General features: G+C 40.7%; 1 protein-coding gene across 3 annotated transcripts in view; it reads right to left on the bottom strand.

The window, feature by feature from the left end:
- Positions 1 to 27,161, bottom strand: part of LOC146058349 (uncharacterized) — a 131,611-nt gene that overhangs the window by 24,466 nt on the left and 79,984 nt on the right. For all 3 annotated transcript variants that reach the window (XR_014469856.1, XM_083170635.1, XM_083170642.1), the window contains exons 14-24: positions 24,711 to 24,869; positions 24,415 to 24,538; positions 23,718 to 23,924; positions 20,829 to 21,712; positions 20,527 to 20,666; positions 17,893 to 18,021; positions 16,391 to 16,722; positions 7,785 to 7,918; positions 6,812 to 6,940; positions 1,243 to 1,490; positions 139 to 307 (exon numbers count right to left, since the gene is read on the bottom strand). Coding sequence is in view for 2 of the 3 variants with exons in the window: in XM_083170635.1 (XP_083026761.1) it covers positions 139 to 307; positions 1,243 to 1,490; positions 6,812 to 6,940; positions 7,785 to 7,918; positions 16,391 to 16,722; positions 17,893 to 18,021; positions 20,527 to 20,666; positions 20,829 to 21,712; positions 23,718 to 23,924; positions 24,415 to 24,538; positions 24,711 to 24,869 (2,655 nt within the window). In the remaining variant the exon portion in view is untranslated. The remainder of the gene's footprint in view (positions 1 to 138; positions 308 to 1,242; positions 1,491 to 6,811; positions 6,941 to 7,784; positions 7,919 to 16,390; positions 16,723 to 17,892; positions 18,022 to 20,526; positions 20,667 to 20,828; positions 21,713 to 23,717; positions 23,925 to 24,414; positions 24,539 to 24,710; positions 24,870 to 27,161) is intronic.

Here is a 27,161-nt window from a genome sequence, read left to right as displayed (position 1 = left end):
TTTATACTACTTGATTTAATTAGGTTGAACTCACCTAGCCCCATTGATCTTCAAAAACTCATGCTAAACCAGTGTTGAGAGAACTACTGTACCATCCACCGAGGAGGATAGAAATGTTCTGCAGTTACAATAACTTACCTGGGAAAGTTCTTCATTGTAACAATTTCCTGAATCCCGTCAGTTATCTTTGCCCTGTTGATGTTAACACTGAGTGATTGGTTATTTATATGGTTAGCCAAATTCCAGGACCGTAAGGTGTTTTCTTCATCGCAAAACGCCAAGCAGTATCGAAGATCAAAGCATATTCCTATAGTATTGAAACAAACATGTTTAGGAATTATATTAATCAGGGCTGCCAACCTTTCCCATGGCACAAACCTGGGCTAACGACATATACAAGGCACAGGCACACATATAAAGGAGGGATAGTTGCTAAAGTCTTAAGCAGAACACATCAATATAAGGTGAAATAACTTCAAATTTATCGGGCGTCTTTGTATATACGCCATCCCTACTGTATGTAAATAACTCAGCCACTGTGGCTTCAGGATTGGAGACAAACTGATAGTAAAATTGATGACAAAGTGGTGAAGAAAGGAGACAGGACAGGATATTTGTTACTGGGCTCCCATAACAGTCTGGGGCACATATAAGTGTACAATGCAAACATCACTGATAACCATAACACCAGGGGAGGCTCAAGAGGAGGGTCAGCAGCGCAGTTTAAAATTCAAACAGCGGAGCCACACCAACTGCCATGTCAAACTGACTCACAGTTGGTGTTGCTCCTCTATTTGAATTTTGGACTGTGCTGCAGCCCCAATTCTGAATGGGGGATGCGAATGGACTTGAATAAGGTCCTATGTATGATTTGACGTTACGATACAGCAAATAGTGCCGGCAATCCCTTTGTTGGTAGCAGCTCCACATCACAACCCACCACAGCGCCCATTTGGGTTGTTTTTACAACCATCCTTGAACCTAAGATACAACTGGCCTAACTTAATATGTAGGTATAAAGTGCCAGAAAAATGTCAGTATTACAAGAAGAACACAAGTAGCATATTGGGAATATACAACACAGTACATATGTACAATGGTTTTGAGACATCACTTTCCCATGTTCAGAAAATGAATCAAGACATTAGGTACCACTTGTATTTATACCTGTAGTGGATCTTACGATACTGTCCTGCGAGTAGCCTAAAGAGTACAGTCCACAGTAAAAGAAAAACAACTAACCTCCAGTGCATACAGATGAAAATGTAACCATGTGCTTGTGGTCCTCAGTTTCTAAATTCCAAACTATTATCTCTGTGGTATTGGTGTTGGGGATCTGAGAAAATGCTACCACGTGTGATCCTTGGCGGTTCACATCAAACTTGGTAATGAAGTCGTTGCAGCAGCCTTTCACAGTGCGAATGTATGCAAACGTGTGCACGCTGAATAGCTCAATATGCACTATGTCATGCAGCTTCAGTGATGGATACCTGCAATAGAGTGTATAAAACATACTGATATAAGGATAGTCTTTTTTATAGGCTTGTACCATTACTTGCAAAAGACCAACTACAAATACATATTCTAAAAATGGATGGTGCATCATTAAAAAACTAGTCTCTGAACTTAATGCTGGAACATAATACAGTCATCTTCCATATCCATGCTACAGTATAACACCTAGATCTGCCTCCTCACTGATAGCAAAACTGCATCCTCAGCGGGTGTGGGTTTTAGATAGACAGTCTAGACAGACTAGAGGAAGCTCAAAAACCAAAACGCATCGGCAGATCCAGCATGTGAGCAGCCATAATCTTTCCTTCTATACACTGGTGGTATGTATGAAGGCTTTTTAAATCTTTGTGCAAATTTTTAATAATTTTTTTGGACTTAATTTTGGACTTTTGTACATACTTCTTTTACCATTTCGGATTATTTTATATCTGTTTTTGGATGTCGACCCTCTGGACATGGTCCAATTTTACTTACTTGTTCTTGTTAAGGAATACTCCTGGTTGTCTTTTTTGTACATTAAATAATACTCTTTACTTGAATTGGAGACGGCATAGACTTTGTTTTGGAAAAATGACACCTTCAGAGTGGAGTTAAAGAAACCTTAATAAGCTTTATACCTCCGTATGAGTAATGGTACGCAGCCCTTAACACCTGAGTTGTACATTTGCTTTTTGCTCAGCACAAAAGGTTGAAAATGTATAAAGTAAAGAAAACGCTACGTGTGGGGGCCCAACTGCACCTATTGTGAGTGAGGTACGCTACATCCATTGCACCTCCACACCTGTATAATTAAAATTAAATAAAGAAACTGTTATATGTTTTCTCACCCCTTGTGTAGAGGTAAATGAACAAACAATTCAGGTGTAAAGAAACCATTATGTGTGGGGCTACAACCTCATCTATTGTGAGTGGGGTACGTCTCCTTCTACATTACAACCATATTCTTATTAAAAAGAAACCTTTATGTGTTACCCCGTCCCTCCTCTAGAGGTGAGTGAGGTACGCTGACAGAGAACACCCATTTAATCTCTGTTGGTTTATTTATTTTAACTTTTAATTTATGTTAACTATTCACACTGGAAGTTTTACAAGTTTCTTCATTTTTGTTTTTCACATGTATTGAGCAACTATCTCTTCACTGGAACACAAGGATCAATCCTCCATTTGGATATATTTGGATATATTTCGCCACATTGATCAAACAATTCTTCACACAGGACTCACAATTTTGTCAAAAAGGGAGGTATCACACCTTTTTTCTTCTGAGTTTGTACACATGTATTGATTATAATTGTTTTGCACCACTTGATCACGTTCTTCCCACTTCCCTTTTTGTTTTCTACTGTATTAGTTAGACAGTGCCAAGATAGACAGTCAATAGGTCGACACCAGAAGGTCGATAGTCAATAGGCAAACATGGAACAGGTCGACAGAAGTTTTTCCCATTTTTGGTGTCAATGGGGGTATTCAATCTTTGTTACGACTATCGGAAATGTTTCAAAAGTCGGAAATATCAGCCAAGTCAACCGTCTGTATTTTTCTGACCTGTCAGAAATGTCAGACAGTTGGAAAACACGTGGATCATCGAAAAACTTGCCAATTGACGTGTATTTTGTTAAAAACGGATGCAGATTCGTGGCTGATATCTCCGACTTTAGGAAATATCAGCATACATTAAATACCCCATCAATGTTGACACCTGTCCACATGGACCCCCAATTAGGGTAAAACCTAACATTGCATGGCTGGCTTCCCTCGGCACACTTTATCATTCTCAATTGTAGTCGACATGGATGGTAAAGTATGAAAAAGTACAAACATTTTTAAAAAATTGTGAAAAACACATCAACCTTTTTTATGTTGACCTTTTGGTGTCGTCCTACTGACTGTCTTGCCAGATACTGTAGACCTATCAACTGTAACAGTGCTGCTCAGCTCATCTTTGTCACCAACCAATCTGCTTCTGCCTTCCTTCTCCACCAGGCACTACACTGGCTCACCTCCCATTACAGTCCCAAATCAAACTCCTAACACACAGCTATAAAGCCATCAACCACTTTGCCAATAACTGTTACCTTTCCATCCCAAATGATTAAATGATCATCCCTCTCCCATCCTTGTCTCCAAAGTGGACTCTCAAAACCATTTCTTTATTAAAGCCTAGCAGCTCTTATCCTATTCTCCCCTGTGCCAAATATGTCTGCCTGCCCCTTCCTATAGACTGGACATTTTCAAGAGCAGGGTCCCCTTTCCTCTTATGCTCTTACTTTCCTTGCGTAAGACGTTCATTGTTTCCCACGCTCCATTAAACATTAGATATGGTCATCACTGGGTATTGCTGGGACAGCAGCGGGCCTTGTACTGCCAACTTCCTTTACTGTTATTTGCATCTGAGTATGGCAGATGTGGTGCAGACAAAAACGGTTTCATTATTTAAAAATAAAACTAAATGATAAAAAAAGAATTATTTATATTTATTCAGATTTCATTGTTGAAGAATCGGCTCCTGAAAACCATCTGTGCTGTCACTGGCAACATACTTCAAGTGCAGACTTTAGTTGCTTCATAGCGTTCATTATACTCCTGGGGGTCTGCTTACTAAAGTGCAGATTCTGGCTATTATCTTATAGAAGGTTCTAGATAAATGATAAGTAGAATCGGATTGATTTCTATGGGCAACATCTCTACATTACAAAAAGGGGTTTTTAGTGTGGCGCCCCTCAAGTGGGAATGGTAGTTGTATTAATTCAAAAAGAGACCATACCGTCTCCTCGTGGTGAGTTCGTGTCCATCAGAGGCGGTGAAAAAAATGATAAGGAAAATTCACAATGTTCAGTGGAAACCGGACCATGAAAAGAGAAGATACACAACAAACAGTGGTCTCAGTTTCTGGGATATCACACGTTTTCAAGATGATATTGGGAGATATATGGGGTCCTTTTATGCACCCGGGTGTCTTCTTTAATCGTTTTTTAAGGAACACCTTGTGTGGTCAAATGGAGGACACGCTCACATGTATGCTTACATATGCATATCGGGTGGTAAACCTATCAAGGTATCTTTTTGAAACACCATAAATTTTCCTGTAGGTTTTGAACGATTTGGCTCCCAATTTTCAGTCAAGGGTGTAGTTTATCACAATCATGAAAAAGAAATAATTTTTCAAGATGGTTTTAGTAAGGTGTTCATACCCACATATTTATTCCAGTTAAAAACCGGGGAAGTAAATAGAGTCTTTTCTAGAGCCCGGAGTGTTGTCTTGACTCAATTTAAGGGTCACCTCGTGCAGACAAAACGTCTTTGTGCTTACATGTATGCTTACATAGGCAAACAGGGGAAACACTGGGAGTAAGATGGATTTTTCCATCTTACTCCCAGTGATAAAGTGAGGAGAAAAGGAGGCATTTTAAAGATCAGCTTTTACAAACTTTTATATATTTTTCTGTCGTGTATTGCTTTGAGAATAAAAGGATTTGTTTTTGTTGGATAACACATTGGAAGGACATCTCCTCTGTTTGAGATATGAAAGATACCTTGATGAGAGGATCCACAATTATATTAAAGTGAGCATACACGTAAGCACACTTCTTGGAGGTTGATGAGAATGAATGTGATATCATAAAAAGATACCGTGATAAGTGTTTCCCCTGTTTGCCTATGTAAGCATACATGTAAGCACAGAGACGTTTTGTCTGCACGAGGTGACCCTTAAATTGAGTAAAGACAACACTCCGGGCTCTAGAAAAAACTCTATTTACTTCCCCGGTTTTTAACTGGAATAAATATGTGGGTATGAACACCTTACTAAAACCATCTTGAAAAATTATTTCTTTTTCATGATTGTGATAAACTACACCCTTGACTGAAAATTGGGAGCCAAATCGTTCAAAACCTACAGGAAAATTTATGGTGTTTCAAAAAGATACCTTGATAGGTTTACCACCCGATATGCATATGTAAGCATACATGTGAGCGTGTCCTCCATTTGACCACACGAGGTGTTCCTTAAAAAACGATCAAAGAAGACACCCGGGTGCATAAAAGGACCCCATATATCTCCCAATATCATCTTGAAAACGTGTGATATCCCAGAAACTGAGACCACTGTTTGTTGTGTATCTTCTCTTTTCATGGTCCGGTTTCCACTGAACATTGTGAATTTTCCGTATCATTTTTTTCACCGCCTCTGATGGACACGAACTCACCACGAGGAGACGGTATGGTCTCTTTTTGAATTAATACAACTACCATTCCCACTTGAGGGGCGCCACACTAAAAACCCCTTTTTGTATTGTATATCATATGTTACCAGGCTGATAATACCTGGCTTTAGTGTATTGGCTGACCCTATTCAGCGCCTTAACAGTATATTGTTTGCCTATTAACATCTCTACATTAAAACCCACACTTACTCCTTGCTGTGCATTTCACACCCTGCACCCATTACATACACTCTGATGCCCCTTGTGATTCTCTTTTATATTTAATTTAAGCCCAGAACAACTATTGAAAGCTTTCTGGTTTGAGATCTTCTGCGGCTTTGATCCTCTACACCCTCATGTGAGTTTTAGCTGCCTCTCCAGCTACTGCTCTTGTTCCTTCCTGCCTCTGCTTAACTGACATGGGCGCCTGTGTGTGCCTGTGTGTGCAGACCCGCAGACAACAAAAGGGGTCACCACAAACTTATTAGCCTCCGTCCACATGGAACTTATCCACTTCATGGTGTGACAGCATACAATGAGATTTACCGAGTGATTCCCGCTGTCTGGTAGAATTGGCAACTGGGAATCAGTGATTAGCAAGCATTGATGGTCTTATGGCAATAATAACTAGTTTTACCTTCATTGCACGGCTGTAATATGCGCATGTAGAAAATCAACAGTCAATAACTCAACCATTCATGGATTTTAACCAATGGCAGAGGTGTTACATGGAACTCTGTCCAAAAGGAAAGCATTAGCTACCAGAGCAGGGTTTGCTAAATCAGTGCAAGTGTGGGCTGGATAGTAACAAGAACATCGCAATTACTCCGATTGTGGCATAGGCTTCAACCAAAATATTGTTCTGAGTACCTCAGAAATCTTAATCAAGAAGCCAGGGAGTATACTGTACCATGGATACAACCTTTGTAAGGATACTTGATGTGGTGTAAGATCAGGGTGCAAGAGGCAGATTTGGATGAGGTGTTTGGACGGGATAGTTGATGTATTTTGGATTTATTAATTAATTTGGAGTGGACCCAGGAAGACTGGTACAGATGGTCATCGAACCATTGTTACAATTAAACATTATATACCTGCAGATGACTAGGAAGTATTCCTTGGTTACAGCCACACCTTGAACTGAAGCTACTGGATCTTGTGCGGTAAGTTTGGCAACAACAGCCCCACGTCTGGCATTTAGTACCATGGCTTCCTTCCCACTCCTGAGGAAACACAAAAGATAAGTTCTCCATTCCACATACTTCTAGCCTATAGTCATCTTGGCCTCTGACACTGGCAGAAACATACAGGGACAGGAGAACAAAGGCTGCTTTGTATTACTGTGATCATATTTATCACATGTATTTTTCTGTCCTGATTAACGGAAGGTTGTGACCATTCAAAAACCTGGACATCTCTGTAATGGTAAGAATGCAGCGTTCAGTTGTATATTAAAGCAGTACTCTATTTGGTCAAAATATATAAAGAAATGTAGTTTACAAAGAGAAAGAAATAGAAAACAAGACCCACGTTACATACAATAATATGTTTTATAACTAACCATACCTTTGTTAGAATTTATACTTAAGTCTATTCTTTGATAAAGCAGCTGTGTTTGCCATCCAAGCTTACAGAGTGTTTATCAATTTGCAAATATAATGCAAAGCCTTTATTACCGAACATTTACTTACAGATGTGTCCACATACATTAAAGCCTCCTTGCACTTTAAACAGGCCTTCTAGCTGTGCCACGGTAACATTTTCCATTACAATGCGCCTTATTCACAAAACGTTGCTAATAGGACGCACAAGAAGCTTCTGATGATCTATCTGATAATAAAATCCCATAGTGCTTTCTGGTAAAACACTATAATGTAGCATTCCCTATGCAGATATACCTGTATAAGCACACAGAATATGGCTAAGCTGCTTGTGTGTCCTTTGCACACCATTGAAATGGAAAAAGAGGCACACAAAGCCACTCGACATAACCTAGTCCCATGGAGCGCATGGAGGATAGATGTATGTGGCCACATCTTTATATCACCAAGTTTGCAGCGTGTTTACCTGTATGCAAATACAATGTACTCTTTCACTGACTTTTTAGAAACCAGAATCGAGTGATTTTTATGAACTGGGGTCTCATCGGCAGGAATGTCTACCTGACAGAGAAGCCTGCAAGAGTCTGCCAAGTCAAATATCTGAAAGAAATAAAATATTATAAAGAACTTATTACCAATAAAAAAACACTAGTAAATATTAAATGCTGCCAATATGGGAAAAACTTTTATTTTCAGATTTCTGTTGCTAAGTGATAACTCCCCCTGTACTCATGATCTGATTGAAGATTCTCGGTGCCCAAGGTTAACCCCTTCCTGACAGAGCCAGTTTTTGCGTTCCTGACAGAGCCCTTTTTTTCAAATCTGACAGGTATCACTTAAGTGGGGATAACTTTTTTTTGCTTTTACTTATCCCAGTGATTTTGAGATTGTTTTTTCGTGACACATTGTACTTCAAGTTAGTGGTAAATTTTCGTCGATACAGTCTGTGTTTTTTTGTGAAAAATACCAAAATGTCAGAAAAAAATGGAAAATTTAGCAATTTGCAAAATGTTAAATTTTCTGCTTGTGAGACAAATAATCATACCACTCAAAATAGTTAATAACTAACATAGACCATATGTCTACTTTATGTTTCCATCATTATTTCAACTTCCTTTTAATTTTTTTGGACACTAGGAGGCTTACAATATGAATAGCAAATTCTCAAATTTTCAAGAAAATTTCAAACACTGATTTTTTTTAGGGACCAGTTCAGTTCTGATGTGACTTTGAGGGACTTGTATGTGAGACACCCCCATAAATGATACCATTTCAAAAACTGCACCCCTCACAGTATTCAAAACAGCATTTTGGAAGTTTGTTAACCCTTTAGGTGTTTCACAGGAATTAAAACAAAGTGTAGGTGAAATTTCAAAATTTCATTTTTTTTGCAGATTTGCAATTTTAATACATTTTTCTAAGGAACACAGTACATTTTACTAGAGAAATGTGACTAAAAATTGATTCCCCCAATTCTTTTGTTTTCATAAATATCCTATATGTGGCCCTAGTGTGCACGTTGACCAAACCACAGGCTTCATAATAGAAGGAGCACCTACTTGATTTTGGAGCCTCCTTTTTATGAGATTATTTTTTAGGCACCATGTAGGTTTCTAGGCACCATAAGATGCTAAATTTTAGGAACCCCCCCACAAGTGACCCCATTTTGCAAACTACACCCCTCAAGGAATTCATCTAGGGGTATAGTGTACATTTCAAACCCCCAGGGGTTTCACCAATTGTGGTACAACTGGGCAGTGAAAATGAAAAATTAAATTTTTTACACAAAAATGCAGTTCTGGCTCAAAATTTTTCATTTTCAGAAGGTATGAAGGAGAAAAAGCACCCCAAAATCTGTGCCCCAATTTCTCCCGAGTACGGCAATGCCTCACATGTGACCAAAAAATACCATTTGGGTGCATGGCAGGACTCAGAAAGGAAGGAGTGATTTTTGGATTTTGCAGCTCAGATTCTGGTGGAATGTTGGTGGGTGCTATGTTGCATTAGCAAGACCCCCCAAGCACCAATACAGTGGAACCCCCCCACAAGTGACCCCATTTTGCAAACTACACCCCTCAGGGAATTCATCTAGGGGTATAGTGTACATTTCAAACCCCCAGGGGTTTCACCAATTTTGATACAACTGGGCTGTGCAAATGCAAAATTACATTTTTTACACAAAAATGCAGTTCTGGCTCAAAATTTTTCATTTTCACAAGGAATGAAGGAGACAAAGCACCCCAAAATCTGTGCCCCAATTTCTCCCGAGTACGGCAATGCCTCACATGTGACCAAAAAATACCATTTGGGTGCATGGCAGGACTCAGAAAGGAAGGAGTGATTTTTGGATTTTGCAGCTCAGATTCTGGTGGAATGTTGGTGGGTGCTATGTTGCATTAGCAAGACCCCCCAAGCACCAATACAGTGGAACCCCCCCACAAGTGACCCCATTTTGCAAACTACACCCCTCAGGGAATTCATCTAGGGGTATAGTGTACATTTCAAACCCCCAGGGGTTTCACCAATTTTGATACAACTGGGCAGTGAAAATGAAAAATTACATTTTTTTACACAAAAATGCAGTTCTGGCTCAAAATTTTTCATTTTCATAAGGTATGAAGGAGAAAAAGCACCCCAAAATCTGTGCCCCAATTTCTCCCGAGTACGGCAATGCCTCATATGTGACCAAAAAATACCAGTTGGGTGCATGGCAGGACTCAGAAGGGAAGGAGTGATTTTTGGTGGTGGAATGTTGGTGGGTGCTATGTCGCATTAGCAAGACCCCCAAAGCACCAATACAGTGGAACCCCCCCACAAGTGACCCCATTTTGCAAACTACACCCCTCAGGGAATTCATCTAGGGGTATAGTGTACATTTCAAACCCCCAGGGGTTTCACCAATTTTGATACAACTGGGCAGTGAAAATGAAAAATTACATTTTTTTACACAAAAATGCAGTTCTGGCTCAAAATTTTTCATTTTCATAAGGTATGAAGGAGAAAAAGCACCCCAAAATCTGTGCCCCAATTTCTCCCGAGTACGGCAATGCCTCACATGTGACCAAAAAATACCATTTGGGTGCATGGCAGGACTCAGAAGGGAAGGAGTGATTTTTGGATTTTGCAGCTCAGATTCTGGTGGAATTTTGGTGGGTGCTATGTCGCATTAGCAAGACCCCCCAAGCACCAATACAGTGGAACCCCCCCACAAGTGACCCCATTTTGCAAACTACACCCCTCAGGGAATTCATCTAGGGGTATAGTGTACATTTCAAACCCCCAGGGGTTTCACCAATTTTGATACAAATGGGCTGTGCAAATGCAAAATTACATTTTTTACACAAAAATGCAGTTCTGGCTCAAAATTTTTCATTTTCACAAGGAATGAAGGAGACAAAGCACCCCAAAATCTGTGCCCCAATTTCTCCCGAGTACGGCAATGCCTCACATGTGACCAAAAAATACCATTTGGGTGCATGGCAGGACTCAGAAAGGAAGGAGTGATTTTTGGATTTTGCAGCTCAGATTCTGTTGGAATGTTGGTGGGTGCTATGTTGCATTAGCAAGACCCCCCAAGCACCAATACAGTGGAACCCCCCCACAAGTGACCCCATTTTGCAAACTACACCCCTCAGGGAATTCATCTAGGGGTATAGTGTACATTTCAAACCCCCAGGGGTTTCACCAATTTTGATACAACTGGGCAGTAAAAATGAAAAATTACATTTTTTTACACAAAAATTCAGTTCTGGCTCAAAATTTTTCATTTTCAGAAGGTATGAAGGAGAAAAAGCACCCCAAAATCTGTGCCCCAATTTCTCCCGAGTATGGCAATGCCTCATATGTGACCAAAAAATACCAGTTGGGTGCATGGCAGGACTCAGAAGGGAAGGAGTGATTTTTGGTGGTGGAATGTTGGTGGGTGCTATGTCGCATTAGCAAGACCCCCAAAGCACCAATACAGTGGAACCCCCCCACAAGTGACCCCATTTTGCAAACTACACCCCTCAGGGAATTCATCTAGGGGTATAGTGTACATTTCAAACCCCCAGGGGTTTCACCAATTTTGATACAACTGGGCAGTGAAAATGAAAAATTACATTTTTTTACACAAAAATGCAGTTCTGGCTCAAAATTTTTCATTTTCAGAAGGTATGAAGGAGAAAAAGCACCCCAAAATCTGTGCCCCAATTTCTCCCGAGTACGGCAATGCCTCATGTGTGACCAAAAAGTGGCAGGACTCAGAAGGGAAGGAGTGATATTTGGATTTTGCAGCACAAATTCTGGTGGAATGTTGGTGGGTGCTATGTCGCATTAGCAAGACCCCCAAAGCACCAATACAGTGGAACCCCCCACAAGTGACCCCATTTTGCAAAATACACCCCTCAGGGAATTCATCTAGGGGTATAGTGTACATTTCAAACCCCCAGGGGTTTCACCAATTTTGATACAACTGGGCAGTGAAAATGAAAAATTACATTTTTTACACAAAAATGCAGTTCTGGCTCAAAATTTTTCATTTTCAGAAGGTATGAAGGAGAAAAAGCACCCCAAAATCTGTGCCCCAATTTCTCCCGAGTACGGCAATGCCTCATGTGTGACCAAAAAGTGGCAGGACTCAGAAGGGAAGGAGTGATATTTGGATTTTGCAGCACAAATTCTGGTGGAATGTTGGTGGGTGCTATGTCGCATTAGCAAGACCCCCAAAGCACCAATACAGTGGAACCCCCCACAAGTGACCCCATTTTGCAAACTACACCCCTCAGGGAATTCATCTAGGGGTATAGTGTACATTTCAAACCCCCAGGGGTTTCACCAATTTTGATACAACTGGGCAGTGAAAATGAAAAATTACATTTTTTTACACAAAAATGCAGTTCTGGCTCAAAATTTTTCATTTTCAGAAGGTATGAAGGAGAAAAAGCACCCCAAAATCTGTGCCCCAATTTCTCTCGAGTACGGCAATGCCTCACATGTGACCGAAAAATACCAGTTGGGTGCATGGCAGGACTCAGAAGGGAAGGAGTGATTTTTGGATTTTGCGGCTCAGATTCTGGTGGAATGAATGGTGGGTGCTATGTGGCATTAGCAAGACCCCCGAAGCACGGTGAAATTATGAACTAATAATCCATAGATGTGTGGTATATTTTAAAACACTCCTTTATACATAGGCCGGGTTTGTCGGGGCAAGTGTCACACTGGAAAATAGTTTGCTTTCTTATTCCCTTTTTATAGCAAACTTTGCACCTTTTTTGTGTCCTGCCCTTTTTTCCAGTGGAGGGGATTTCATCAGGAAAATGCTGCCCTGGTACAATACGGGGGCCAGTACTAGAAGTACTGGGGCCCTCTGCCTGCTGGTTCCCAAATACTAGGCCCTTTATGACTTCCTCTTGAAAGTTCATAAATGTCCCCCTCTGGCCGGTAGAACGGAATAGCACGTAAGCGTTATACAGTGCCATCTGGATGATATACACGGCCAGCTTCTTGTACCAGATTTTTGTTTTCCGCAGGGCACTGTACGGCTTCAGTACCTGATCTGAAAGATCCACTCCGCCCATGTACTTATTGTAATCCAGGATACAATTAGGTTTGGAGGTGTGGGTACTGGTACCTCGTACAGGGACGGAGGTGGTACTGTCTCCGTGAATTGTTGTCAGTATAAGGACATCCCTCTTGTCCTTATATTTGACCAACAACATATTTTCGGTGCATATTCCCCTGCTTTCACCCCTTCTCATTACTTGGGCAATGTGCGTTTTTGGGAGGCCTCTTTGGTTCTTGCGCACAGTACCGCAAGCTGCTGTACCTCTTGAACCAAGGGCCTTAAACAGGGGGATGCTGGTGTAAAAGTTATCCACATAGAGGTGATAACCTTTATCCAGGAAGGGGTGCACTAAATCCCAGACAATTTTTCCACTAACACCTACGAGGAAGGGGGGGCATTCTGGCGGTTCAATTCTTGAATCCTTCCCTTCATATACCCTAAACCTGTGGGTGTACCCTGAGGTGCTTTCACACAGCTTATACATTTTTATGCCATACCTTGCCCTCTTACTGGGAAGGTACTGGCGGAATTTAACCCTTCCTTTAAAGGGACTCGTCAATACAAATAAATTTTTCAGGGATGTACATCTCTGCAAATTTGGCACTGAAATGATCAATGACCGGCCTGACTTTGAATAGCCGGTCAAAGGTGGGATCATCTCTGGGTGGGCACTGTGCATTATCGTTGTAATGCAAAAATTTAAGGATTAACTCAAAACGAGTCCGGGTCATGGCCATACGGTAAAGTGGGGTGCTGTACAGAACATCTGTACTCCAATATTGCCTAATTTCTGGCTTTTTTACTATGCCCATATGAAACACCAGACCCCAAAACGTCATCATCTCTACTGCATCTACAGGGGTCCACCTAGCAAATGATGACGTGGGGTTTTGAGCAATAAACTGCTGGGCATATAAATTAGTTTGGTCCACCATTAAATTTATAAAATCATCAGAGAAAAATAATTTGAAAAAGTCAATTTCTCTGAGACCTGTGGAATCAAATTGGATTCCTGGCATGGCCAAAAACTCAGGAACCTGGGGCTCAAAATTGTCTGGTGGTGGGGTCCATACGAGATCAATTATTGGGGGGGTCTCAGCTGCTCTACGGGGGCGTCTTTGAGGGGGTCCCTCATCACCAGAGGAGGAAGAGGAGCTTAAGACAAATCCTTCAAATTCCCCGCTTGCATCACTGGCTGTGTCAGAGTCAGAGGCAATCATGGCATATGCCTCCTCCGCTGAATACATTCTTCTGGATGACTGGGATGACATTTGGGATAACATTTGGGATGCCATTTTTATTTTTGTGTTACTGGTAGTGAAATGTTTCAACACGTGTATAGTGTAGGGGGGGGTACAAACTTTATTTCAACCCGGGGGGTATGTAGTGTGTAGTGTGTATGTAGTGCAGAAAAAAAAAAAATACTTTATACAGGAATTTGATCCCAATAAAAAAAAAAAAAATTGAAGGGGTTAAAAAAAAAAAAAAAAAGGTCCTGCGCCAAAAATTGAGCACAGATGTTGCCTTACCAGTGAGGGGCAGCAGGTGCACAACCTTTGCCCCTCACAAACCCTGCGCCCCCAAAAAGTTGCTGATCAGCACAGATATACTGATCAGCACAAAAGGGGGGGTAGCAGACACAAAATATACACTCTCTATCACTCTCTGTCACTATCTCTCTCTATCTCTCACTATCTATCACTATCTATCACTCTAGGACACTGCAGCAGCAGCACTGACAGTTATATGTATAAAAAAAACCTGCACCCCCAAAAAGGGGGGGTAGCAGACACAAAATATACACTCTCTATCACTCTCTGTCACTATCTCTCTCTATCTCTCTATCTCTCACTATCTATCACTATCTATCACTATCTATCACTCTATGACACTGCAGCAGCAGCACTGACAGTTATATATATAAAAAAAAAACCTGCACCCCCAAAAAGGGGGGGTAGCAGACACAAATCTCTCTATCTCTCACTATCTATCACTATCTATCACTATCTATCACTATCTATCACTATCTATCACTCTATGACACTGCAGCAGCAGCACTGACAGTTATTTATATATAAAAAACCCCTGCACCCCCAAAAAGGGGGGGGTAGCAGACACAAAATATAGCTCTCTCTGTCACTATCTCTCTATCTATCTCTCTCTATCTCTCTCTCTATCTCTCTATCTCTCTATCACACTGCAGCAGCAGCAGGAAGTCCCAAGAAGTCAGATCCAGGAAGCGTCCAGCACGCTACAAGCAGTGATCAGGTGATCAGGTAAGGTATTTGCAAGGATCAGGTAAGTATTAGCAAGGATCAGGTCAGTATCACGGCAGATAGGCACAGTGACCGCTCTGCACGCTATTCCAGACCGGAATGGCGTCTGCAGCGCAGTCACCGGTAGTTTAAATGTCGCGCCTTGGCTGTGATTGGTCCGTGGGTCCCACGGACCAATCACAGCCTTGGGGGCAGGTGGGGTGAGGGTGGGGTGAGGTGTCATCGTCACCGATGACCCCCTCATGCCCCCTGACGCCCGGCGGTGATTGACACCTGTGTTACCGAGCGTCTGATTCGCTGGTAACACAGGAAAACGCTGTGAATGGCTGTTCACACTGAACAGCCAATCACAGCGATCGCCGACGGGGGGGCGGCATCGCAGCCCCCCCTGGGCATGCAGGGACATGTCTGCTGTCAGGGACAGCAGACATCGTCCCTCTGTCACTGCGTCTCTAGACGCAGTGACAGTTTAAAGTCATGACGTACATTTATGCCATGTGTCGGGAAGTACATCCCGGCCATGACGTAAATGTACGTCAAATGTCGGGAAGGGGTTAATACACATGTAACTTCCCTTGTAATGCTGCTAACACACGTGTATGGGCTCTCAGAGACTCGCCATTAATACTGCTCTAAGGCTGCAACCTAATCAGCCTATTGGTTAATCAGGCACTGACTATACTCATATGAAGTCTGAATACTGCTCTTGGAGAAGCTATGAGTATTGCTGCTGTCCCAGTGGCGTAATTACTGTAAGGCAGCCCCAGTAGCCGCTTGGGAGAGCAAGCAGCAGCAGGGTCTGTGTGGGCGCCGGCACCCGCTTGACGCACTGACATGCTGCCTGCCGCTGCCCACTGACTGAGCACTGAAGGCGAGTCAGCCGCAGTGTGGGTGGGGCCATGGCAGAGACCACAAATCTCCCCACTGATTCAATTGACTGTACACAGAGCCGGCTATTGGCTACTGTGTACAGGATGGGCAGGGCGGATGGGCAGGTGGATGAGCGGCCTGGAATGCGTCGGAGCCAAGGGAAGCAGTAGTGTCTGCTGGTTTCTCTTTCTCTCTCCTGCTTCAGCTTCTCCGTTATGCGTGTGATGTCATCACGTCACACGCTGGGAAAACATGCTGGAGAAGAGCCTGGAGGGGGGGGGGGGCGTCACAAACTTTTTGGCAAAATTTATAGTTACGCCACTGTGCTGTCCGCATATATTCATTGGTAAAATGATTCTGGCAGAAGAAAATCAAACCTACTTTTACTAAATGACTTCCATCAAAAAATGCCAAGAGGAGTTGACCGTCCATAGCAGATGTCAGAATAGGGGCATCCAAGCAGTCACTGGTAGAATAAACCATTTTCCTATGAGAAAGGTCCCATATTTGGAAGCCATGGTCCTCAGTGAGGGCAATTAATTTATTCTGCATGCAGACAGTAATAGAGTCAATGTTCTTCCCAACTCCATGTAGCGTGAACACAGGTTTGCCAGCAGCCAAGTCCCAAACCTTCAGTGTGCCATCTCTGGAAGCGGTCACTGCTTGTAGAACACTCTGAGCTTCTGCAACTGCCGTGATACTGTCTGTGTGGCCTGTACAAGATAACAGTGCATCATACATTAGCATCACATTAATGCTTCAATGCTCACATATATAAACTCAAACAAAACGCATGTATGTTATAATTGCATTTCATGGTAAATTTATAGGTCATTAACTATGTAAATATAAAATGGGGATGCAGTTAAAATCCTGGCGTTCAAAATCCCGACGCCGGAATCCCGAACGCCGGAATCCCGACACTTTCTCCCCCCGTGGGTGTCCACAACACCCTCGGAGGGAGAATAAATTAGTGTGCCGAGCGTAGCGAGGCAACGTGCCCGCTGCGTGGCGAGCGCAGCGAGCCTGCAAGGGGGGGTGATCCACGTCCCCCCCTTGTCGGGATTTCGGCGTTCGGGATTCCGGCGTCGGGATTTTGAACGCCGGGATCCCGACCGCCGGCTTTTCATGCCGAATCCATAAAATGACGTTATAGGTTAGAATAGTAGAATGGCTCTGCAAATGGTTCTTGGGAAGGGAATGTATCAAGCAGTATAGAGAATGGAGAAGAGAATCCGTAGCAACCAATCAGTTTGTCCCAATCATTTTATTTGCCCGCATATTCACTTGAGGCAACATTCATATTGCCCAGTACCACTCCTCAGGCTATACACTCCTTGCTTGGAGTTGTAAGGATTAAAGTGCCACGCTATTTCCAAATAACTTCCATTAGACTTTCAAACAACTATTACCAGCTTTGGGCCGACCACATGCACATTTAAGCGGATATGGACTTCTTGTCACAATATATATATAGGGGCGGTAAATATTCATCTGTATTTACCTGTTATTCATTCCTTGGGTATCTATAGGAACGGACTCTACAGACTATTTGAATTATCTTATTATTGTGGGTGTTGTTTTTATTACCATACCGTGGTGTTTTATATATGATTGCTGTATATTATATTCTATAAAATTTTGTAAAGACTATCCAATCATTTTATTTTTAGAATTTTTTAATACTCTTTAGCGCTGCTTGCTCTTTTCCTATTGGTATCCATTTTGTGTAACTACCCAGTTTTTTTAAAAGCAGCTGCTGGAAAAGCCACTTATACTAAGCGCCCCCAGTTCTAAACACCCTAGGAGGGTTGGTCATATTGTCCTTTTTTATTTTTTTTTATATCGAACGGTGTTACATAAAGAGATATTATGTACAGTACCTGCTAAGGTGTCATAGAGAATTGTCCAAGGTGCCAAAAGACAAGTGAAAGAAGGCACAAAGGTAGCGACAGAGGACTGCTGGCACTGAGAAAGCAAGGATGGTAGTAAAGGATATTTCCTCGGATCACCTAATCCAGAGACAAAAGATTAAATATGGTTACTTAAATTAGTGAATTTGTATACTTTTTAAATAATAAAAAAAACAAAACATTCTAATCTTACAAACGGGACCTGCCGGAGTCTGTGCATTGTCCATAATATCTTGAGCTGAAAAGATTGCAAATGCATGCACATATACGGTATATAAACCATAGTACTTTGCTAAATGCCTCAGAGCACTTGTATGTGTGCATGAGTTGGTGGTCCAAGACCAATTCAAATTATTTATAGTCAAATGTATTTAAAACCAGTGCTTGTGGCTGCCAATCATAAAATATGCGGACAAACAGATGCAAATCCTGTAACTCACTAGATAACAATGTAAGGCTAACATATGAACACAATTTACTTAATTACATAATTTTTTTATGAATTTCCTAATTAAAAATGTATGGCCTTGGGGTGCTGTAGAGAAAATACTGATACTCTAATACTGCTTTTACACTGCCAAAACGTTTTTAAAAACCGGTGTTTTAAACGGTATTTAAAACGGGTCTGAGCCTTCACATTGCAGTAGACTACCGTTTTAAGTACCATTCACATCAGTAAACCCGTTTAATTCCCTGAACACGTTTCAAGGCAGAACGCAGGGGACAGCCTATTACAGGTCTGTAATCTGTTGTTTTTACTAAATACCGTTTCAGAGCCATTCTCACTGCATAAAAAATGGCTCTGAAACGTGCAGGACTCTGCTTTTTAAAAGTTTTGTAATACCGGTTATCTTTAACCGGTAAATTAACTCTTGTGCTTTCCCACTGCAGCCTTAAAAGTTTTGAAATGGGAAGAAAATGTCAATATACCGTTTAACAAGTGCGGTGTGAAAGTGGTATAAGGTGCCGTGATTCAAAAAAGTTTGGGAACCACTACTGTAGGAGAATTGCTATAAGATGACCTCCATGGCCAAGATATGAAGTTCTAGGTGTCTATTACAGCTATCAGTATGTATATGTACCAGTGCAATGTATTTTGCTGTATTCTATTACTTTATGGTAGTCAGTGGTAGTGTCATATTTAGTTCACTTCTCATATGGTAATTACTGATTGATTACTGATTGATCTTTTTTGTTTTGTGCTGGAAAAATGAACAAACCTAAAATACCCTTTTTTAACGCTTATTAAAATTGACTATGTTTGTACACAATGAAACTGCATTGTACTTAGGGATGCCAATCCCAAGATCGGGATCACTGATATTCCGGTATTTAGGGCAAAAATCGCCAGGATTTCAATCTCAATCTGGGATTTCATGATTAAAATAAGTATGTTCAGTTGACCTTTTTCTGCCAGGCAGTGCTGAGCACCAGCAGAGCTTGGCACAGGTGCTGCTCATCAACCAGGAGTTGCGGCTGCACAGCGTGATGTTAGAGGTGATGCTGGGCAACCATGCTGCTGCCGACCCCCCTCTGTCATGTCCACCACCTTAAGGACTGTTTCACAGCATTTCCTGGCAAGGCGCGGTATCCGGAGGCCGATCTCGGGATTGAGAGTTTTTCAATCCCAAATTATAGGATTGAGAAATTTACCCTAGATTGGTCTCCTTAATGCTGCTTTCACATCACAAACTGCAGGGTCATGACCCTGTATTTCGGTCTGTTCAGATTCCCTCAGCGAACTGGCAATATTGCCGGTTTGCTGACATCATGCGGGGGCAGGGCAGAGCACCATCGGCGGAGGAGGCAGCGCTTAGAGCTAGAGCTGCTCCAAGCACTGCCTCCTCAATTAGTGTGAACAGGAAATGGGTCGCTGGACCCGATTAACCCGTTCACACTGCAAAGCAACATGGCTACAAACCGGTAAGAACCCTTCTTTTTTACCAGTTCGAAATGCCGCGTTGCTACCGTTTTGATGGACCCGATAATCCATTTCACATTGCACCATTTACAGGGTCAAACCAGCAAGAAATCGGCATTAACCCGGTAATTAGGTCGATGTGAAAGGGGTATAATTGTATTATTTGCACTATTCCCTAATGTTGCATAATATGTCATTTTCCTAGGTTTTAGTCACATTTCAATATAATGGATTCATGAATATGATGTTTTAGATTTATCCTTGTGTTGCATACGTTCATTGCAGTGGTAACTGTTTTTATAATTGTTTCACAAACTATAGTCATCCATTGAGCCCCTTCATTACATGCAAATGGTTTAGAGCCTGGGGCCAAAATATAAGTGTTTCGATAAACTAGGCTGATTTTGCTTATACCCTCCAAATCCTCATCTCCGTACAGAGTAAAGTGTAATAAATACATGTCTCCTTATAATAATTTGAATAAAATTTTAAATTATCATTCTTTTATCAAAATACTAAAGGAGAAAAACCTTAAAAAAACCTTAAATCACAAGTCTGCCAATCGCCCCGGCTATATGACCATCCTACATGCACTATACTGTAATTCTGGCATTAGAATTGTACCACATTTATTTTTGCTAGTGACAAAAGAAGATTAGGTTGTATAATAATTCCTATTTTACCAGGAGCCACAGGTTTATCTAAGGCGTCAATCTGGTGCAGGCGTCCTATCAGCTGGGAAGCCAGTTGACAAGGGTCTCGCAGTAGAACCTTACAGGAAAGCTGAAGGGCTTCAGACAACAGATTCAAATCAAGTGAAGGCCTATTAAACAGATAATGTACAATAAACATATAGACAGGCAATTGAGCACATTAATGCAGCAGTACAACCTACTAGAAAATGTCCCTCCCCCCTCCTTGAGACTCTTGCCGTGAGAGATCACATTAATACCAACTCCTGTTTATCCCATATTTAATATTTTACCGTTCAGGATTAATGGCCGCCTTTATGTCCTCCCAGATTTCCACAATGGAGGCAGCCCAGGCTTTATGCAATAAATACTCATAGTTGAATATGCATTGTGTTAGCAGTCGTGGGATCTGGTTAGACTGGATCAAATGGTATGATATTCCGAGAAGTTTGCGCAGATTGAACACAATAACGGTCCTGTTCTCATGCTTTACCGCCCATGACAAAGGCATCATTGGTGTGAGTGTGTCATTTTTATTTAGTCTGTGACGGCTGCAACTTTCCAAGTAGTAATTAGTAAATGCAGAGTGGATTGAAAGCTGATAATCCTTAGACTTCACATATCTGCTTATACAAACAGACCTGAGGTGGTTGTGCGTCCAGTTAATGACATATGTATTATCTGTCCTTTGTTCCACCAAATGGATACCAAAGTCATTACTTAGCTTGATCCAGAGTACTTCTGGAAATACTGGCACGGTAACACTCTGGTACTGCCTTATCTCCTCCATGACAGCCTGGTCTAGAGACAACAAGTCCATGAGCTCTTCTCGCGTTATACCATTCCTGGATAATGAAATGTAAGTTGCCACCTTTTTCACCACTTGCTCACCATGAGTCCTCTCCAGCCTTGATAGGATCCAAGAATACATTTTATAGATATCAGGATGCAGAAGGATTTCCTTGTCAGGAGTGATGGATGTCCATAGATGTGATTCCGTATATGAGCACAGCACATACAGCGGAAGAGGACATGCAGAACAAGCCTCTAGCAATACTTTTCTTTGGTGAGCGGTGAGTTTACGATGATCCCTATGCAGCCAAAATTCAGTCATTGCATTTATTTCTGCTAAACTTAGTGGTGGTATCTGAATGACATTTTGCTTAGATGTCAATTTCTGCAATACAAACACATAGAAACAATGATTATTACAAGTGAGAATAAACTTTAAATAACAATTTTCCAAGCACTATTAATGTAAAAAAACTCAACCACTGTTTCTCGGCACAAGACTGAAGAAAGGTACACAATGGCACAATAATGGGCTGAAATGTTGATACCGGACCAACATACAGTATCGGCCTGATCACTCAGTGTGTACTGGCAATGTGAAGTGCCTGCAGTTGCTAGCGATGTCGCTAGAATTGATGTGCTGTCACATGACTCCTAGTAGGTTTCTTTTATACTCTAAATAGGCCGCATGTATCTACAGTTAGGGTGCTCCACTGAAGTCTGCATTTCCCTACTGTAAGTAATGTTTGTGTGTGCACTTAAGTGGAAGTTGTGTTTAATTTAGATGATTTAATTGTAAATTAAAGCAGATTTATAAAACCTACAGAGGGACTCCAACTCTAAATTAAGCTACGTATATACATGGGGAAAACCCAGTGCAAAGATATGTTCTTACCACATACTGCTTCAAGACATTTGTCTCAAATAAACTTGCTCCGTGTCTAACATAATTGTATACTAATATGTAGAGATGTGCAGTTTGGTTATTTAGAAATCTGGACCTACACACTTTTTTGTGGGTCAATGGGTCAACCAGTATTAGGTCGGCAGTCAATAGGTCTATCCCATATGGTCGACATGCAACTGATCGACAGGGTCAAAAGGTCAACATGTAAAAAGGTAGAAACTTGAATAGTTTGATACAAAAGGTCGACAGAGTCAAAATGTCGACATTAAAGACGCAAAAAAAAGGTCAACACAAGTTTTTTGGGTGTCACTTTCAATATTAAATCACATGTAACCCCAATTAATGTATCACTTTGCTCACCATGCTTCAGGCAAGGTTACTATTCCCAGTCATGGTCCACATGGATGGGAAAGGATTAAAAAGTTGGAAAAATAAAAAAATCTTATAAAACTTGTGCCAACCATTGTGTCGACCATTGTCACTTTGACCTTTGGTACCCATCATCACATCAACTTGTTGACCATGTCGGCCTTTGTACCTGTGAAAATAATGCATGTTGACCAAAGGGCGTCCACCAATTGACTGTTGACCTAATACTGGTGGTCATCTATTTTGCATATCTGTACCAAACAGAGTTCAATTTCAGATCTTTCTGCAATTCAGGATTTGTATTTTAAATTTCAGGAGTTGGACTGCAAAAATTACATGACTTTAGCTGTTTATAGCCATTTTCAAGAAACCCAAAACACTAGAGGGTGGTTTGCAAACCTGACACCAAAAATGGCAATGAAATTAGAACAAAAACATTGCGCACATCTTTAATATTATTAGGTCATTTAAATTTTGAAAAGAAGTCATAATTTTCAAAACTACCTCAGGAACATCATAATCTAAAGATACAGCACTTCTTAAGAGATTGCTGCCTGTTTCCATTGGTGGGTCCCTAACTTCATATCATAATTTGTGTTACATTTATTATTTTTATTTGCTTTGCACTATATTAGTTCATTCTTCATTGTATTATAGTTGTACCTGTAAATGTAACTTGACCAAAGCCAGACTGCCGCTTTTGAGTTTTTGTGATTCCAGCTATCATCATACCTAGATTTCTCTTAAACTAAACCCAACTTTATCTGCAATTCTAGTTGTAAATATTCCAAACATATTACAAATTATTGCGATTACTCTTTTTATAGCTTTGTTTCCTACTGTTTTCTAATGTGAAGCTTTAATAAATGTTAAGTAAAATAATATTTGAAGATTTGGATTAAATCCAGCTCACCGATACCACAAGTCATAAGAAAGGACCAAAACATCTAAAGTTTGACCATAGCCTAAATGAATCAAAACAACCTTTTATTTGCATATTTTTTTATTTAAATCTCCCATGCATTGATAATGATTATCAGCTTATACACCAGATAAATATCTTTATAATACATAGCATGATTAAATATTGAGGGGAAAAAATAGATTGTGTGACCTGTAAGTTTGTGAAGGAGGCGCACTCTGACACACTGGAGACCGACACAATAACGTAGACATGTGGCGGCAGTTCTGTGGGTATCCAGGAAAGTTTTGCTTCATTTTCGGATAACTCATCTATGCCATCCAAGGTGATGACCAAAGGCTGTCTTTCATTAGCAAACTCCAGCATTGTTGAGAACTCATTTACTAACCCTTTAAGATCCTTATTAAAAAAAATAAAAAATAAAAAAAAATCACTTGATATCAAACAAAAGAGTCTCTCAAACATTGTGTTACTGAGAATGTGTATAGATGACTGACAGATGTTGCACTAAATTAGCCGCCACCTGAGCTCAAGCATGTCTGAGAATGTTTGACTTTGAATTTGTTTTGTGGGACTAAAGAGGTTTTGCAACCAACTGCTAATTTGAAAATACTCTCCTAAAACTACAATCTTTTGTAGCCATGAGGTTACGTACCCCAAGGGCACAGCTACAAAAACACCAGAGTAACACTGGAAACACTGGCCACCCCTACCCCTCCCCGCTAAGGTGTTCGCAGTTAAAATGCAAGCCCAGGACCACACCATAGGAGGAACTGCGAGTTGGATCGCTTATATGATCCAACACTAATCAGCCCCATATTTATCAAACGAAAGCAACTACAACAACATCTTCCATAAGACAAGTTAGTTACTAATGCACGGCTGTTACCTCAGAGAACTGTATTTGCAGGCTGTATATGTCTGCTATCTGGTAACAAAGACCCTGTAGTAGCAGTCGAATGTTTCGGCTTTCACCAGTAGCACCAATGAATCGAGTCATAACTCTGGGGTCTCTGAAGGACAAACATATTAAGTGTTAGAGAAACAAATGATGCCAGAAGATTATACCTTGCTCCCCCTGATTAGGACGGACACATTAGCTAGTAGAGAATAAAGGGTTTTGCATAATGAACGTACAAAGCAACAATGTTATAGTTTTTTAGTTTATGTATCAAGACAACTTACCCTGTTACCCACTGTGCCACTGATACAGCCACTTTGGCTATAACTGCACTCTTGCCGCTGCCAGGCTCCCCATGTAATATGACCAGGTGTCTGTCAGCAGACGTTATACAGTCTCGGAGCTCCAGCAGAAGAGACTCCCGACCCATGAAGCTTTGTACACTATGGCAGAAAAGATCACGTGATACATTTATACAGCATTTGGATCATTGTTATCAATCTTTATACACGTCCTATATTACCAAGTATTTATTTCTTCCAGTCTGTATAATGCCACTCGCTCCAAAGTCCTTAAGCATTTATATGGAAGTTAGAAACAGCTTTTACAGACCTACTTATTAGAGTATAGGAGGCTGACTAATCCTTGGCTGGCTATAGAAATCTGGCTTTAGAAATCTAGTCAGAATTCAAAGTAGGAAGATTCTAAGTAGGAATATACAACCGCATACTGTCAGCCTAGACTTAGCCTGGACTTGAACTGGACAGAAACTACAATCAACATAAGTGCAACTCTTAACTGCTAAAACTTTGAATATTACTCTTTCTGCTTGCATATGCACTGTCTGTTTTGAAAATGTACAGCTGTACCTCTAATGACTTCACCACTCCTGCTCTTCCATTGATAGTAGGTGTCCCCCATCATTTTATTATTGGCCCTCTTCTTCTCTATCTCTATACGTCCTCTCTGGGTGAGCTTATTTGCTCACTTAACTTCCACTATCACCTCTATGCTGATAATACTAAAATCTACCGATCCTTTCCTGATCTCTCTCCCTCTATCCTCACTCATATCTCCAACTGTCTCTCTGCTGTCTACTCTTGGATGACCCAGCGCTTTTTCAGACTTAAAATATTAAAGACTAAGCTGACCTCTTCCCACCCTCCTGCATAAACCTGACAATCTCTCAACCTAACCTGTTTAAGCTCACTTCTTCGCCTTCTGTGTCACCCCAGTCTGTCTAACCCTCCCCTTTAGAATGTAAGCTCTCACGAGAAGGGCCCTCTCTCCTTATGTGCCTTTCTTAGAATATATAAACCTCTGCCACCCTGATGGTTGCTTCAGTGTCCTGTCCCCTGATGCAACTATCCATATTTACCATGTACTTGTCCTAAACTGTCTTGTACTGTAATTTGTTATGTGTTTTTGATTATAACTATGCTTTGTAAAGCGCTGCGGAATCTGTGTGCGCTATATAAGAAACTGTTAATAAATAAATAAATAAATAAATATTAGTACATTCTCAATTTCTCCATATATATTATATACGACAACAATAACTTCTAGTAATAGAAGATAATAGACCACTTTAGTCTCCTCTCCGATATTCTTATCATCTTAATTATTTACAGATTGTTATACATCACAGCAAATGCTGTTGCCCTTTGCAATTGGAAATAATGGTGATAAAACAAAACTGGATAAAAACAAACAGACAGTAATAGAAGGAGGACCCTGCTCACAAGCCTACAGTTTATAGGGAAATAGGGATTGATACACAAGGATAGGTGTTATCTATTGCATAGTACTCCACCAGATTGCAAAGGTTCTTGGTGGGCTGTATGATATGGTCACAACAATGTAAGCCCGGTGTCAGGAGGATGGGAAAGTGAAGAAAGAGAAAATATGTGAGGAAATGTGTGGACTGTACAGTGGAATTTGAGCGGAAAGTTTATGAATGCCCAAAACTACAGCTACAACTGTTACTCTACAATATGTATTCTCTATAAAAAATAAAATTTTTAAGGTTCATTTCTGATGCTCCTGAAATGATGCACAGTATGGATTAGCTCATGAAACTGTGGCATCTTCATTCTAACTTCGCCTCAACAGGAATATCTTTTTTCGAAATCCAAGATAATTGCAAATTGGGTTAAATACATTTATCATTTAAGGCATACAGTATTAATCATATATCGTATTAATCATATATAATATTTCTAGAAGATGATTTTTGAGACAAGGTTTCTCCCTTCATACTTAACCAAAACCAATAAAAGAGGTACCATGTTAAACATTAAATTGTTAATTTAGAATTGCACATTGTATTGTTTGTTTAAAAATCAAAGTTATAAATGTACTTTTGTCCCATTCTTTTGTGAAAGTTTCACACGGGCCACCTAGTAAAATGTTGTATACATTTTTTTACTATTTACTGCTATTGTGAAACTATCACAAAGTCAAATATGGGATACCATATATAAGGAGTTATTTTGGTAAAGGTCTAACATTAACACATTGTATATTTCTATTCTAGTTCTACTATCCAGCATTAAAATCACTGTGATGGTAGAGAAATGGGAGCAAGTTAGTAAAATATTTTTTTTCACTGGTTACAAGTTCAGAATGTTCAGTTCAGATACAATTCCAGAGCAAGATCCCTCCCTATCTCTGAAAAAGTATTTTACTTCTGATTTCTAAATATCCTCAGAGGTGCTGGGCTGGTAATGGGGGCA

This window comes from Crinia signifera, chromosome 1 (genome assembly GCF_055691185.1).
Source record: "Crinia signifera chromosome 1, ASM5569118v1, whole genome shotgun sequence".
Classification (NCBI taxonomy): Eukaryota; Metazoa; Chordata; class Amphibia; order Anura; family Myobatrachidae; genus Crinia; species Crinia signifera.
Note: the sequence above shows the minus strand (reverse complement) of the source record. Positions and strands in the feature narration are given on the sequence as shown.